This window comes from Amblyomma mixtum, chromosome 9 (genome assembly GCF_055824585.1).
Source record: "Amblyomma mixtum isolate Tamu chromosome 9, ASM5582458v1, whole genome shotgun sequence".
Lineage (NCBI taxonomy): Eukaryota > Metazoa > Arthropoda > Arachnida > Ixodida > Ixodidae > Amblyomma > Amblyomma mixtum.
Window position 1 is genome coordinate 96,463,532 of NC_143020.1, and position 12,432 is coordinate 96,475,963.

Here is a 12,432-nt window from a genome sequence, read left to right on the forward strand (position 1 = left end):
AGTTATGAATCCATCAATTTATACTTACCGGGAATGCTATAAAGGATGCTACAGTCGAATACAACTCAACAACGAGGCGGCTTTTCCCGTCAAATGACCTCATCCAAGACAATGGCGTAGGCCGATTCTCATGACCCCGCTAGCGTGACAATTAAAAAAGTAGTAGATGAAAGAGGATAGTCCCCTTAGTCCATAGCCGGAAATAGTCCCCTCCCTCCATTGTCGCACCGCTGCATGCATCGTTACTTTAGCAGGGTCATGAGAATCGACCGATGTCATTCATTGGCTGGAAGGGGATCATTTGACGAGAAAAATCCGCTTCGTTCATGATTTGTACCCGTCTATAGTAAGCCTTAATAGTGCAGACCCACCTGATTAGCATTGCTTTCAGTAAACGCGAATTATCGTTTGCGTCAACGTCAACTTACCTAGAGAAGTTATCTTGTGCAACTGCTACTGCAAAACAAAGCAAGCCTGATGTCATTAAGACGCAGTTCTTCGGTGCTGCATTCGGCCGCCGATCCCGTATGGCTGTAGCAGCACCTACCTTTTCGACGTGAATAATCGACGCAGCTCCAGACGGTGGAGTTCTCGCCCGGAACCCCGGGATCAGGGCTCAACGGCTTAACCAAACGGAGCATGATATAATCCCCGCACCTCACAACGACGTGGGCGTCTCTTTCTCGTGCACTTGCGTCCGCGAGGCAGTGGAGGCGTTGCATCTTTCAGCAGCCTTTGTATACTGTCCTCACCGTATTGTCTTGAATCCCTGAAGCACAAAGCTCAAAGCCTAACCTATCGCGGTCCTTTTTCTTCTAAGAGCTTGCCCACAGTGAATGTCATTTTTGTTCACCTGAAGGGGTATTGGTTCTTATTGGTCTATGATCATACCAACACCCCAAAAAATCGCCCCTTGGCTGCGAATCATTGTGACAACTTGTCCAGCTTTGACTCTGTCTGAATCAGGAAGATATAAACACACGCTTGTCTAGAAGACCAATTATTAAGGCGAAAGCCTTTAATGCCTCATCGTTGTCGACGGATGGTTGTCAGCAGAGGTGTCACGCTGTTCTAGTCGGACCAGAAAAAAAACTTTGTGCACGATAGGATTCGAACCACCGTCCTTCCGCTCTGCAGCCGAGCGTGCTAATGGCTACACTACTTCCTGCTAACGCATATGTAGTTCTCCTTGTCTCGGACGCTGGAGAGTGTTTGCAGAAAGGCGTCGAATCAGACGAATGCCTCCCAAACCTCCTCCAGCTTTTAAGATTCACAAACAATTGAGTACTTAATTAGCATCTTGACCACACATCAGTGACACAAGCAGCAACACTGCGCTAAAGGCTTTCGCTTCCCCGCACTTTAGGTCAACAAAGTACCCCTCCCCCCCCCTGAATTTTTAAAGCAACAGCTCTGACTAGGGGTCAAATATATTACGTGAACAATAATACAGAGTCAGTCAGTGACTGGGAAACACTCGTTTAACCATATAGAGTGACCAAAAACCAACAAAGTGTTCGGTGTTGACATTCTACGATCACTCCAACACGACGTTCTTGTCAACAAAAAGCGTTCAAATGTCCTTAGTGACTTTTTCCGGGCATAAGTTGCACACTTGCCTACGGTACTTTCGCCTGCTGCTTTGCTTCCCTAAAAAAGTTTGATGTCACCTCAACTGTGATCTTAATCCCGGGTCAGGGTTTTAGCGCTGCCTAATTTAACCAACCGCCTGAACGATTCGGGCTTAGTTTATAGAAGTCGCATGTGTGTTCGCCTGCCCACTTCCCAACTGTCAGAATCAACGGGGTTCAGCTCCCGCTTTAGAAGTTCGGTCACGACGCATTAGGATGGCATACACGAATGTGCTTTCAGGTGTGGCCTACCTGTGGCCTATTTCGCCCTGTCTGGGACTCCCGTTCAAACGCTGTACAGCACTGAGCATCGGCTCACACGTCGGCTCACTTTCCAACTCTCTAAGACCATTGAGAGTGAGGGTTTCCGCGACAGTAATAAACGAGTTTGGCGCGGCACAAAGTTCTCGCGGCGGGTGTGCGTGCTCATAAATATTTGCGGCGTCACGTGGGAGTTTTCGCGGTTGCGATCAATACAACCCAACTTCGACCCGACTACAAGAAATCACTCTGTTAGGTTTTTCAACGTTTCTTACTTTGCAGACTGCGACTGATCGGGATAACAATATAGAGGGTGTTTCACCTAAGACTTTACAGAATTTTTTTAATTGGCTGCTTGAGTTAAAATAGCGCTTTTTTAAACATAGCACTGTCATCGGTGTAGTGCATCAGAATACAACTAAGTCGTGCTAACTAGCAGGCCGGGGAGCTAGTATTGAATAGTTAACTTTTTAACCAATACTCTTAGGCTCCTTAACTATCGAGAGGCGTGTAGCCCATCGTAACCAATATCCATACCAGTTTTTAGAAATTCGAAAGCACGATTGCCCTCGGCGCTGTCCTAAGAAACTTTGCTGCATCATGCCGAAATATATGTATTTTCGAGAAGCTTGCAGGCAAAGTAACTCGCCCAAATAGCAAAAATTTGTAGGGCCACAGTGTCGATGGTAACGGCGTTTTCGAAATTGTAAGAACTGATATGGATATTAGTTACGGTGGGCTACGCGCCTCTCAATAATTAAGGAGCCTAACAGCAATAGTTAAAAGTTAACTATTCAATATTAATTAGCTAGCCTTCTAGTTACCATGTCTTACCTTGTTTCTGGTGTACTAAACTGCTGATAATGCTATGCCGAAAAAAGAGCTCTTCTATCTCAAAAGCTTAGTTTTAAAAATTGTGTAGAGTGCTTGGTGAAACACCCTGTATATGTGGCAATTCCAAGTATTGCGTCTCTCACAGCGCTTGCGTAACTTTCACTGGGACGTTAAACCTCATATACGCCTTTCAAGTATGAAGACTTGACGGCGGCAAGATTAGGGCCACCGCGTATGAAGACCTACCCAGCGCGCTTGTCTGTACTTTAATGTCCGTCCCCAAATTAGACTTGCTCCCTCTACTACTATTGCAACTGTGCGTCACAATGCATCTAACCAAGAAGCTCAGCTATAAACTCTAGTTAGCAGTTTTCATGCGTACTTCTTTCTCGCTTCCACACCAAAGCCCGCTGTCATAATACGTGAGAGAGAGAGAGAGAAGTGTTAAGCTAAGCATGTCCAAACTCAGCCAATTGTCTGTATGTAGCCTCAGGCTATGTATCTGTCTGTCTGCGCTTGTACAGCCACGCGCGGCATGATTTTAAACAGGCTAGACATGGTGCTTTCTTTACGAAACAGCAGGAGCCCTGTGGTGGTTTAAACTTAGTATGAAGATACCAGACGAAGTTTTAGAGCTTTCTGCAATGCCTGCCACGGTGCATGCAGCCTTCTTTAGAGCTCCACCTGCACTAAAGTCACTACCAGGGTGTTTCAGGCCATACTGAGCGTGATTCTGCAATAATTAGCAGGAAATAACTCGGTCATTTCTCTATTATCGACAAAAAACGCAGCCATAGCTGCTTTTCTGGCCTAAACAAGTTATGTTTTCTTGTGAAAGTGGTCCTGCAAGATGGCAGATCATGAAAGCCAGCCATGTGATTGATTTCTGTTTTTTTCGCAACGCAACAAAACCGCTCCACAGAAACCCTTAATCCAGATAGGTCAAGCAAGAACCGACATCATCTTTATCCGCTCCAGTTTACACATGTGGATTACTGGTCATTGACCCCTAAGTATGAGCGAAATAAAACGCGGATTATTAAAATGTGCCTCAGATAGACGGGTCGTTCTTTAGAAATTTTTTTTGTGCTCATTCCCTGACCATTCTTTTGCGAGTATTTTTGAGGGGTTAGCTCCACCGAATGATGACGTCATATCGCTAATTCTGTAAACTTTCAAACTTTCTTCATACTGAAGACCAGAACTTGTGACACTTACGTTCGTAAGCGGCAAACACCGCATTATTTTGTATTACAGCGTTGAAGTGACCTGTCGGTACATGTATGTGTGTACATGCAGGCTATAAATTTATCAGTTCTTTACATTTTCAGGAGTAACAAGTGTAATTCGCTATGCTTATATATTACTTTGCCATAGGTATCACAGTATTAACTTTATGGAATGCTGTAGAACCATTGTTGTCCTTATTTTGTAATATCATGCAATACTATGTAAGCATGAAATTCCTCCTGTGCAGTCAGTTATTTAAATGAGCCGGGACCTTTTGTCAAGCTGTTGCCACAGCTTTTAGTCCCGACTCCTTCTTTGTAAGAAAGGAAATAAACTTCAACTTCAGCTTCATTATTAAAACGATAGTAAGAATAGTCATCGGATTCCTTACAGATTTAATGACACATAAAAGCAAGCGAATATTAGGAGAGCCTTATTATGCCTCCTATAATGCTATCTACTTATGCTTTTAGCTCGGGTAGAGTAACCTGTCAGGCTAATCGCTATGGCATAATGAAGATCCATTTCCGAAATCAACATGCCGCTCTTGAAAAGCAAGTCAGCGAAGGAAAGCACTCAGTGCACGATGAATAGGACGACAGAGCAAAAGCTGATCAAACAACCGAAAGTTTCCGTAAGCCAGAAATTATATCAACGTAAAATTACAGGTATTTTCACACCGAAATTTAAATCACAAAGTAAAATTTTTTTTACCATAAGTATTAGGCACTCAAATGTTTCTTCGTCAAATGTCCATGTCTTCCCGCTGCGATATTTCTGCTTTTTTCTAACATCCGCCGCGGTTACTTAGTGGCTCTGGCCTTCTCTGAATACGAGGCTTCATAACTCACCCTACCTCGGCGTACGAATTTTCATAGGCGAAGCACACGTATACACTGAGGATGTAGCCAACCACCAGTGGTTCGAAAATTTATCCAGATTCTGAAGTGCAACCTGTGACAAACATACCCTTTCATTTTTTGTGTGCGGACATTAATGTTTCAAAGAAATTTTTCCAAAGTACGATGTTGATTCTGCGTGCTGAGAAGATGAAAAGTAATACATTCGGGTACGTTATAAAGGAGAAAATGGTTGTCCTGTTACATCTCTTATTCGTCTTGCATTCTTTGACCTTTATTTCATGCTGTTGAGCTACCGCAGTGGCTGAGTGGTTGTGGTGCTCGGCTGCTGACCCGAAAGACGCGGGTTCGATCCCGGCCGCGGCGGTCGCATTTCGATAGAGGAGAAATGTTTGAGGCCCGTGCACTGTGCGATGGCAGCGCACGTTAAAGAACCTCACGTGGTCGAAATTTTCCGGAGTCTTTCCCTACGGCGTCCCTCATAGCCTGAGTTGCTTCGGGCCGTTGAACACCGTAATACTAAACTAAACTTCTTTCTTGCCTTCTTTTTTCGATAGGCTTGGGATTCTTTTTGGCCTCCGATCTCGATAGCACTCATGAAGAAAGTAGTGGTCCTAGTGAGGGCATCTTCGATGCGATGGCGATAACAAGCCTTATCACATTGGCTGAAGCCTCCTAGCTTAGATCTTCTCAGTGCCTGATTCTCCCACTTTCCTGTTGTTGCTTTTTTTTTCGCGCCTGCCGGAAAAAACGCATTTACTTCGGCGCCTCATCCTTAGTGGGTCTGGCTTCCGCGAGGGCCGCCCCCGCTGCGGCTCAGTCGAAAGCCCGCGTGACGCGGAGAACTGACCGGAACCGGAAAGCGCACTGCTTTCTTCCGGTTGGACCGGATCTGCCGATACCCAGGGTAGATGCGGACGTTTTTCAGCCCCATTAGAGTCAGCAGAGCCGGTGTGGCGGCACGGGAGCTGTTCGAAGCGCTCATGCGGCTTGTCGACGAAGGCTTGGACTGCGAAGTCGGAAACAGCTACTTACTAAGTTCTTAGCTCTGTTTGCTTTTTTTTTTTTGTGCACGAACGAAACCGAGATATTTATTTCTTCACGGGCAGCTAAGCTATTTTTTCTTCCCTTAGAAAGCATAAATATGAAGGTTGTGTTAAATATTTTGGCACAATACCATCTGTGGCCAAAAATCGCCGTGGCACAGGGTATTTTAGTCTGCATAAGATGGGATCAAGGACCCATTTTCAAGCATTTCACACCAGATAAGCTATGAACCAGGCCAGGGGAAATGTAGTGCTCATTTCATCACCGATGGGTACCGGACGGCACTTGAAGCACCGCACCTACATTAAAAACACGCATACGCCTATACGAGGTCTGTTAGAAAAGTATCCGACCTTTGGCCGTTGAAAAAAAACTTGCATAACTGGAGCGTTGCAAACCTAGTCATCTTTAAAATAGTCGACTTGGGACTCCACACACTTCTCCCAGCGGTGCTGCCATTGTGGGAAGTATTCCGAAAAGGCCCTTTTCGGAATGGAGTTTAGCTCAGCTGTCGTTGCAGCCATAATGTTCTTCCTTGTCTGAAATCGCGCTCCTTTCAATGGCCTTTTGATTTTGGGAACCAGCCAGAAATCGCAGGGGCCATATCAGGACAGTAAGGAGTCTGTTGAACTACAGGAGTCTGGTTTTTCACCAAAAAATCTGATTCGAGTGCGAGGAATGTGCAGGAGCATTCACGCGATGGGTGCGCCAATTTCCTGTTGACCTCAGCTCCGGGTTCTTGCGCCGCACAGCATCACGTAGGCAACGGAGGACATCCCTGTAGTACTCTTTGGTCATTGTTTGACCCTGTAGAGTGCGTACTCGTGGTCTGCCACACAGAAGGTGTCAAAGAAAGCAGTCAGCATCACTTTCACATTGCTGCGCCATTGGCGGGCCTTCTTAAGTCTCGGTGACGTGGAATGCTTCCACTCTGACGACTGGGATCTGGTTTCCGGGTCGTACCTGTACACCCAAGACTCGTCACTAGTGATTATGATGTTGATGAAGTCGGGGTCACTGTTTGCGGAATCCAGCATGTCCCGTGAGACTTCAACACGAAGCTGCTTTTGCTCCACCGTGAGCAGCTTCGGCACGAATTTCGCCGCAACTCTCTCCATGGCCAAATCTTCGGTGATAATGGAATGTGCGGAGTAATTGCTCATGTCCACCTCTTCCTCAATTTCTCGGATAGTCACGCGACAGTCCCGCATCACCATAGCGTTCAGTTCGGCAATGACCTGGTCATTTTGGCATGTTGATGGCCGATCGGAGCGTGGCTCGTTCTCCACCGATGTGCGGCCATCTTTAAAACAATTGTAACACTGCTTAAACTGTGTGCTGCTCATAGCATCTTCACCGAAAGCCGTCTGAATATTTCGAATGGTTTCCACTCGGCTGTCGCCAAGTTTATGGCAAAATTTGTTGCAGTAGCGCTGCTCCTTTCACTCCGCCATTTTCCTTGCAATAAAAAACCGACGAGAGCACTGCACACTGCCTCACTCAAACGCTGCTTCCCAGCGACTGACGCTATCGGCAGGCGGGAAAAAATTCATGCATGCGCATGAAGGTTCAAGGTCGCCTGATGCAAGCGCGCTTGTCTCATATCCATCAGGTGTTCGCAAAAAAAAAAAAATAAAGTCGGATACTTTTCTAACAGACGTCGTATGTGAGTGAAAGGGGAGTGAACTGTCCGCTAATGCAGTCTATTAGATAAAAAAAGAGTGCGCTAGAGGACAGCTTTCGCTTGTGTAGCTCTTTCTGTTTAGAGTATACCGCATGTTAGACGGATGTTTAAACCTCGAAGCCACTGCTGCGGTTGAACGCATAAAGGTGAAGAAATACAATGGTTAAAGGATTTGCATTCGTCGTTTAAGAGCCCGTCTAGGGTTATATATCCGTTTTTCTGTAGTGGCTAAAGATTTATGCTACTGATCACAAGGTCGCCGGTTTGAATACTATTATCGCTGCCCGTCCTCTGGTAGAAGCGAAGGGCAGAAACGTTTTTTTTTTTCTGCGCTATGTCAGTGTGAGTTAGAAAGCTCTATGTTGTCGTAATTATTCCTCACTCCTTCGCTATGACATATCCTACAGCCTATGCGCAGCGATCGGGACGGGAAAAAGATCGCACAATCACAAATGAAATAATGTGATATTATGGCTTTGGAACTTTGAGTTTGCAGACAGTATCTATTGAGAGTAAGTGATTGTGATGTTTATGTGACATCTTTTTTTTTTTTTTGAGAGAGAGAAAGCCGAGCCTGAAACTAACAATAACGGAAAGCGGCTTGATCGGCGTACCTGCCTCAGGTGACAGCAAAAGGCTTTTGAAAGCTCTCCGTGCGACCCCCTCTTATAAAGATTGTCTATAGAGAGTCTATAGACCTCCTATACTCTGTTGTCTTTCCATAGATATTCCTTTCTGTCTATTCATAGTCTATCGACAGTCTATAGAAAAAGTATACTAAAAGTGTATGGCCATGAAGCTATAGAGTGTCTATAGACTGTGTATTGCATTTGTATTGTCTATAGACTGTTCCCTAGGATTTGTCTATAGAGTTTCTACACGGACTTCACAAACAGAAGTCTATAGGCAGTCTATACATTGTCTAAAAAATTTTTAAGGGCACGCTTCTACTGAAAGTGTTGTGCTGCAACAGAGCACGCTTCGGAGTGTGCTACGAGCCTCCTTTCGTCTGGAAGTCGATTCCTTCAGCTCTTAATTTTTTTTTTCCTGCAACTGCACTTCATACCTCCGATAAGCTGGTAATTTAAGAGCTACAACTTTACGGTTGACGCGGTTGTTTCTCACTCACGCATATCGTTCTCTATTTCTTTTTCTCCCTTTCATATTGCGCCTGCTGTGCTGGACTGGCTCTTCTGTAGGTAAGTTGATCAACTTCTCTTCCTCCTTTTGGATGCCTGGGCGAAGAAGAAGCTATATATATAGTGCTAGACATCTCTAGCACAGGGTCTTCAAGCGGGGATCGCTTGGCAACCTCACAGGTCACGTGATAGCGCCTTCGTAAGCTTGTATTCGGTAAGAATTCATAGCTGGGAACATGTGGTGTGCTAATGACATCCACAACAGGTGTGTTAATGATATCAGCGACAGTGCTATGTTATGAATCGTTCGGACGAGCTATTCGCTGTTGCGTTTCAGATGAGCGACTTGTATGTGGTGCGATCCTGCGTCAGTAACGCCGCCTGTCGAGGAAAACAAAAAAAAGGTCCCGGAAATGTTTTGTCTCGTTGGACTCACACACCGTATGCCCCGTTTCATACGTCCGGTGCAATGCTGTCAAAGCTAGTGTTCTTGCCTGCGGATCGTACATGCGCGATCAAAAGGTAGTGCTGATGAGCTTGATTAAATGCGCTCTTATTGCTGACGACAGGCTGTTGCATTCTCTTGCCTTAGACCACTCGGCCAGAAGACAATTTTTTTGCATGCGGACTGCTTTTCACAGCGTTGGACCTCATGTATGAAACAGAGTTCTGTTGCTTCCGTGAAATGGGCGATCGAAACTGATTCCCTGTGGATGGTGTATTTGGAAAATATATCCTTGGGCTTTTTTTTTTCGATGCTCTTTCGCACATATAAAGACATATTATCGATCAACCAGCAAAAAAAAACACTGAATGGCTGTTTTATAAGTACGTACGGATTGCTGGCACCAGCCGCCGAGCTTTTCAGCTGAGAAGTCACTGAAGCACATTGTGTGCGATGCGAACATAGTCGCGTCAGTTATACCGTGGCCATTCCGCTTTCATGGGCACCAAGTACTGACACTCGCTGCCCTCGAAGCAGCCCTTGGCCCAGAGGAGAGTGCTGACGAGACACCGAGATGGTGCACTGCACAGTGACTGGATGTCGGGACTCTGTGATCCTATGAAGGATTTCGTGCTGATATACAGTCAAATCAAATCAAATCAAATCAAAATTTATTCGTCGGTATGCGTACACATTCATAAATCCTGATCTACCTAAGCACATTTTGCTTGTTGGCTGACCAGGCAGCAGATGGAGAAATGGAGAAATACCTCTATATACATACATTTGTTGTCTATAAAATCGTGCTAACATATAGAAAAAAAAAGTCTGAACACAAAATATCACATATAGAAGACTCAAGCTATACACAAGGCAATACATTTGCACACCACTTTCTTATGTCAGTGTAAGGGATCGGTAGCGTTCGCAGGGGTCATCGGAACGCGGCTGGGGGCGCTCAAAGCGAAGCGTCTTCTATTTGGAACGCGGCCGCTCGCGAACGCGCCAAGAAGTACGGGTGTCCACCCCGCCCCGCGGTACCGATTCGCGCACGTGCTGGCACGAATGTCTATTTGTGTTTGTTTTTATTTTGTGGTGGAGAGAGTGCTCTACCTTACGGAAGCTGGAGGGCTGGCCATTCCCTGGATAAACCAATCATGTGAACATTGTAACATGATTGGAAGTTACCGAATGTGGGCCGGGCCTTTAGGGCTTTAAAACCGGGCCCCGGAGCTGGAAGCGAGGTTCTGCGCTAAGGTGAGATGCTACGCATCTTCGGCAACGCCGAGTAGGGGCCTCCCCTAGTATTAGCCAGTTCCACCTTTTTGTTGTTTGTCCTTTGCTGTTTTAATTTGTCTCTAGTGCCTTAACTTGTGTCTATTGTAAATACTGTACATAAAATTTGAAGTGTTCGCCTTACCCCTGCGTCTCAACTGAACACAAGACCGTCTCTGACGGGGCATCCCTGGTGCGAAGAAATAAGCTTCAGTCTTCGAGTTAAACCAACCGTCTCTGGCGGGGCACCTCTGGTGCAAGGAAGATAGAGAACCTGTGGAAATTTACTGTCAGTTATCATCCTAAGCTTGATATTTGCAATACATCGATCATCGGAAATTTCATTAAATACAGCCGGTACATAATAACTGCGCATCTTTCTACCATAGTTTGTACAAACCCGTGGGTAACAAAACATGCCGTTTTTCTCAAGGTGACATCTTTTTTTACGGGTGTTCTATATACATTTGAATAATAGTACCGTGTTGACACTACAAAATGAAACAGTTAACGAATCTGAAGGATACCTAACGCATCGTATTTCTCATTCATGTCAACCGAGTGTAGTTTGGTGCCTGAAGATATAGTGTTCACTATTCATTTTAGGATAACATTTAATGCTTCTTTCTTGTATTCGAAACAGTTACCATATACAGTAATACCGTAGTTTAAAACAGGTTCTACTAATGCTGTATACATCAGTCGTCTAAGATGAAGCGGAGATTTGACACGAAGGTGTTGCATCATATCCGCAATGGCTCTTATTTTTCTAGAGAGGTAGACGATGTGGTCGCTCCATGTAATGTGTTGGTCAAAGTGAATGCCCAGATAGAGAACTGTTCGCTCTGTTAGCATAGCTTTACAATTACATTGGTAACAATGGGATGCATGAAGATGCAGTGGTTGGTTTAAAGTAACAATTTTATGAGGGTTTTTAATGCATATCAGTTTTGTTTTGTTAACGTTTAAAAAAAAATGAAATTTTGCGAGAAGCAGACAACGAATCAATTTATATCTATTTGAAATGATTCTACACCTGTACGATAATCAGTAGCTTCGAGCGCTAGCGCTGTATCGTCAGCGTATTGAAAAACCTCGTTTTAACAAAACCTTCTTTTCGAACCTCATTATATCGAAATAACGGATAAAACGAAGGAATGCCGATTACTCCTGGAAGCTCGGCCAACACGGGCCATAACGAAGTAATCGCCGGGCATCTTCAACTTCGTTGTAACTAGGTTCAACTGTACATTACCTGCGTGTCAATGCTATTTGAGTATCCGATAAAGAAATCAGCCGCATTAGAGAATCGCTGTTTAGGGCCTGAAAATCAATTCTCAAGGGAAGGAAATTAAAAAAAAAATCGAATAAGTGGATCTGCACACCACGCAGCATTTAACTACTTTTTAAAGTCTGCTTCAAGGTAAGAATCACAGACTATTTAGATAAAATCTGCTCTTCACTAAACGTAGCACGCCCAGTAAACTGCTCATCCTATGTACCCATCATGTGTACTCATCAGTATGCACATCATGCCCAGCACCAAGGCGCATATATTCTAAAGTGTATTTAAATAATCAAAGTCCTACGACTCCTATTCTGAAGCGTGTGCCGCTCGAGACGCTGCTAGCATGTGTGCCCTTTGCGCTATCGCAGTTAAACGCGCCGTTAGCAACACGGCGAGCAAAAGGGTCGATCAAAAATGCAAACGCTCCTACTAACCCCAGCTGCCACTCAACTCCCGCTTCAGCATATGATAGGAGTTTTTTATGCTTTTGCGTTTTCTCCCTTCTGGCGTTTCTTAGATCCTGCATGAAGCATTCGCGATTGCCTTTCTAGTGAGCTCCAGTTCTGATATAGCTAGTACAAGAGTAACGCTCGGTAGATAAGGAAGACATAGGAGAAAGTATTGTGAGCTTAAGCTAATTTATGACCGGTTTCCTACCATATGTAGAGGGAGAGGGACGATGGGTAGAAAGGATAGAAAGGCGAAAGCGCAAGGTCAGCTGAACTGCACACGAAGAAG

The 12,432-nt window shown here is 44.9% G+C and overlaps 1 protein-coding gene across 1 annotated transcript in view; it reads left to right on the plus strand.

Moving 5' to 3' along the window:
- The window catches only part of LOC149330227 (uncharacterized), a 272,567-nt gene extending 262,569 nt beyond the window's left edge, over positions 1-9,998 (plus strand). Inside the window, exon 2 of the mRNA XM_089560851.1 lies at positions 8,747-9,998. Coding sequence (XP_089416977.1) covers positions 8,747-8,750 — 4 coding nt within the window. The 3' untranslated portion in view covers positions 8,751-9,998. The remainder of the gene's footprint in view (positions 1-8,746) is intronic.
- The last annotated feature ends 2,434 nt before the right edge of the window (positions 9,999-12,432 follow it).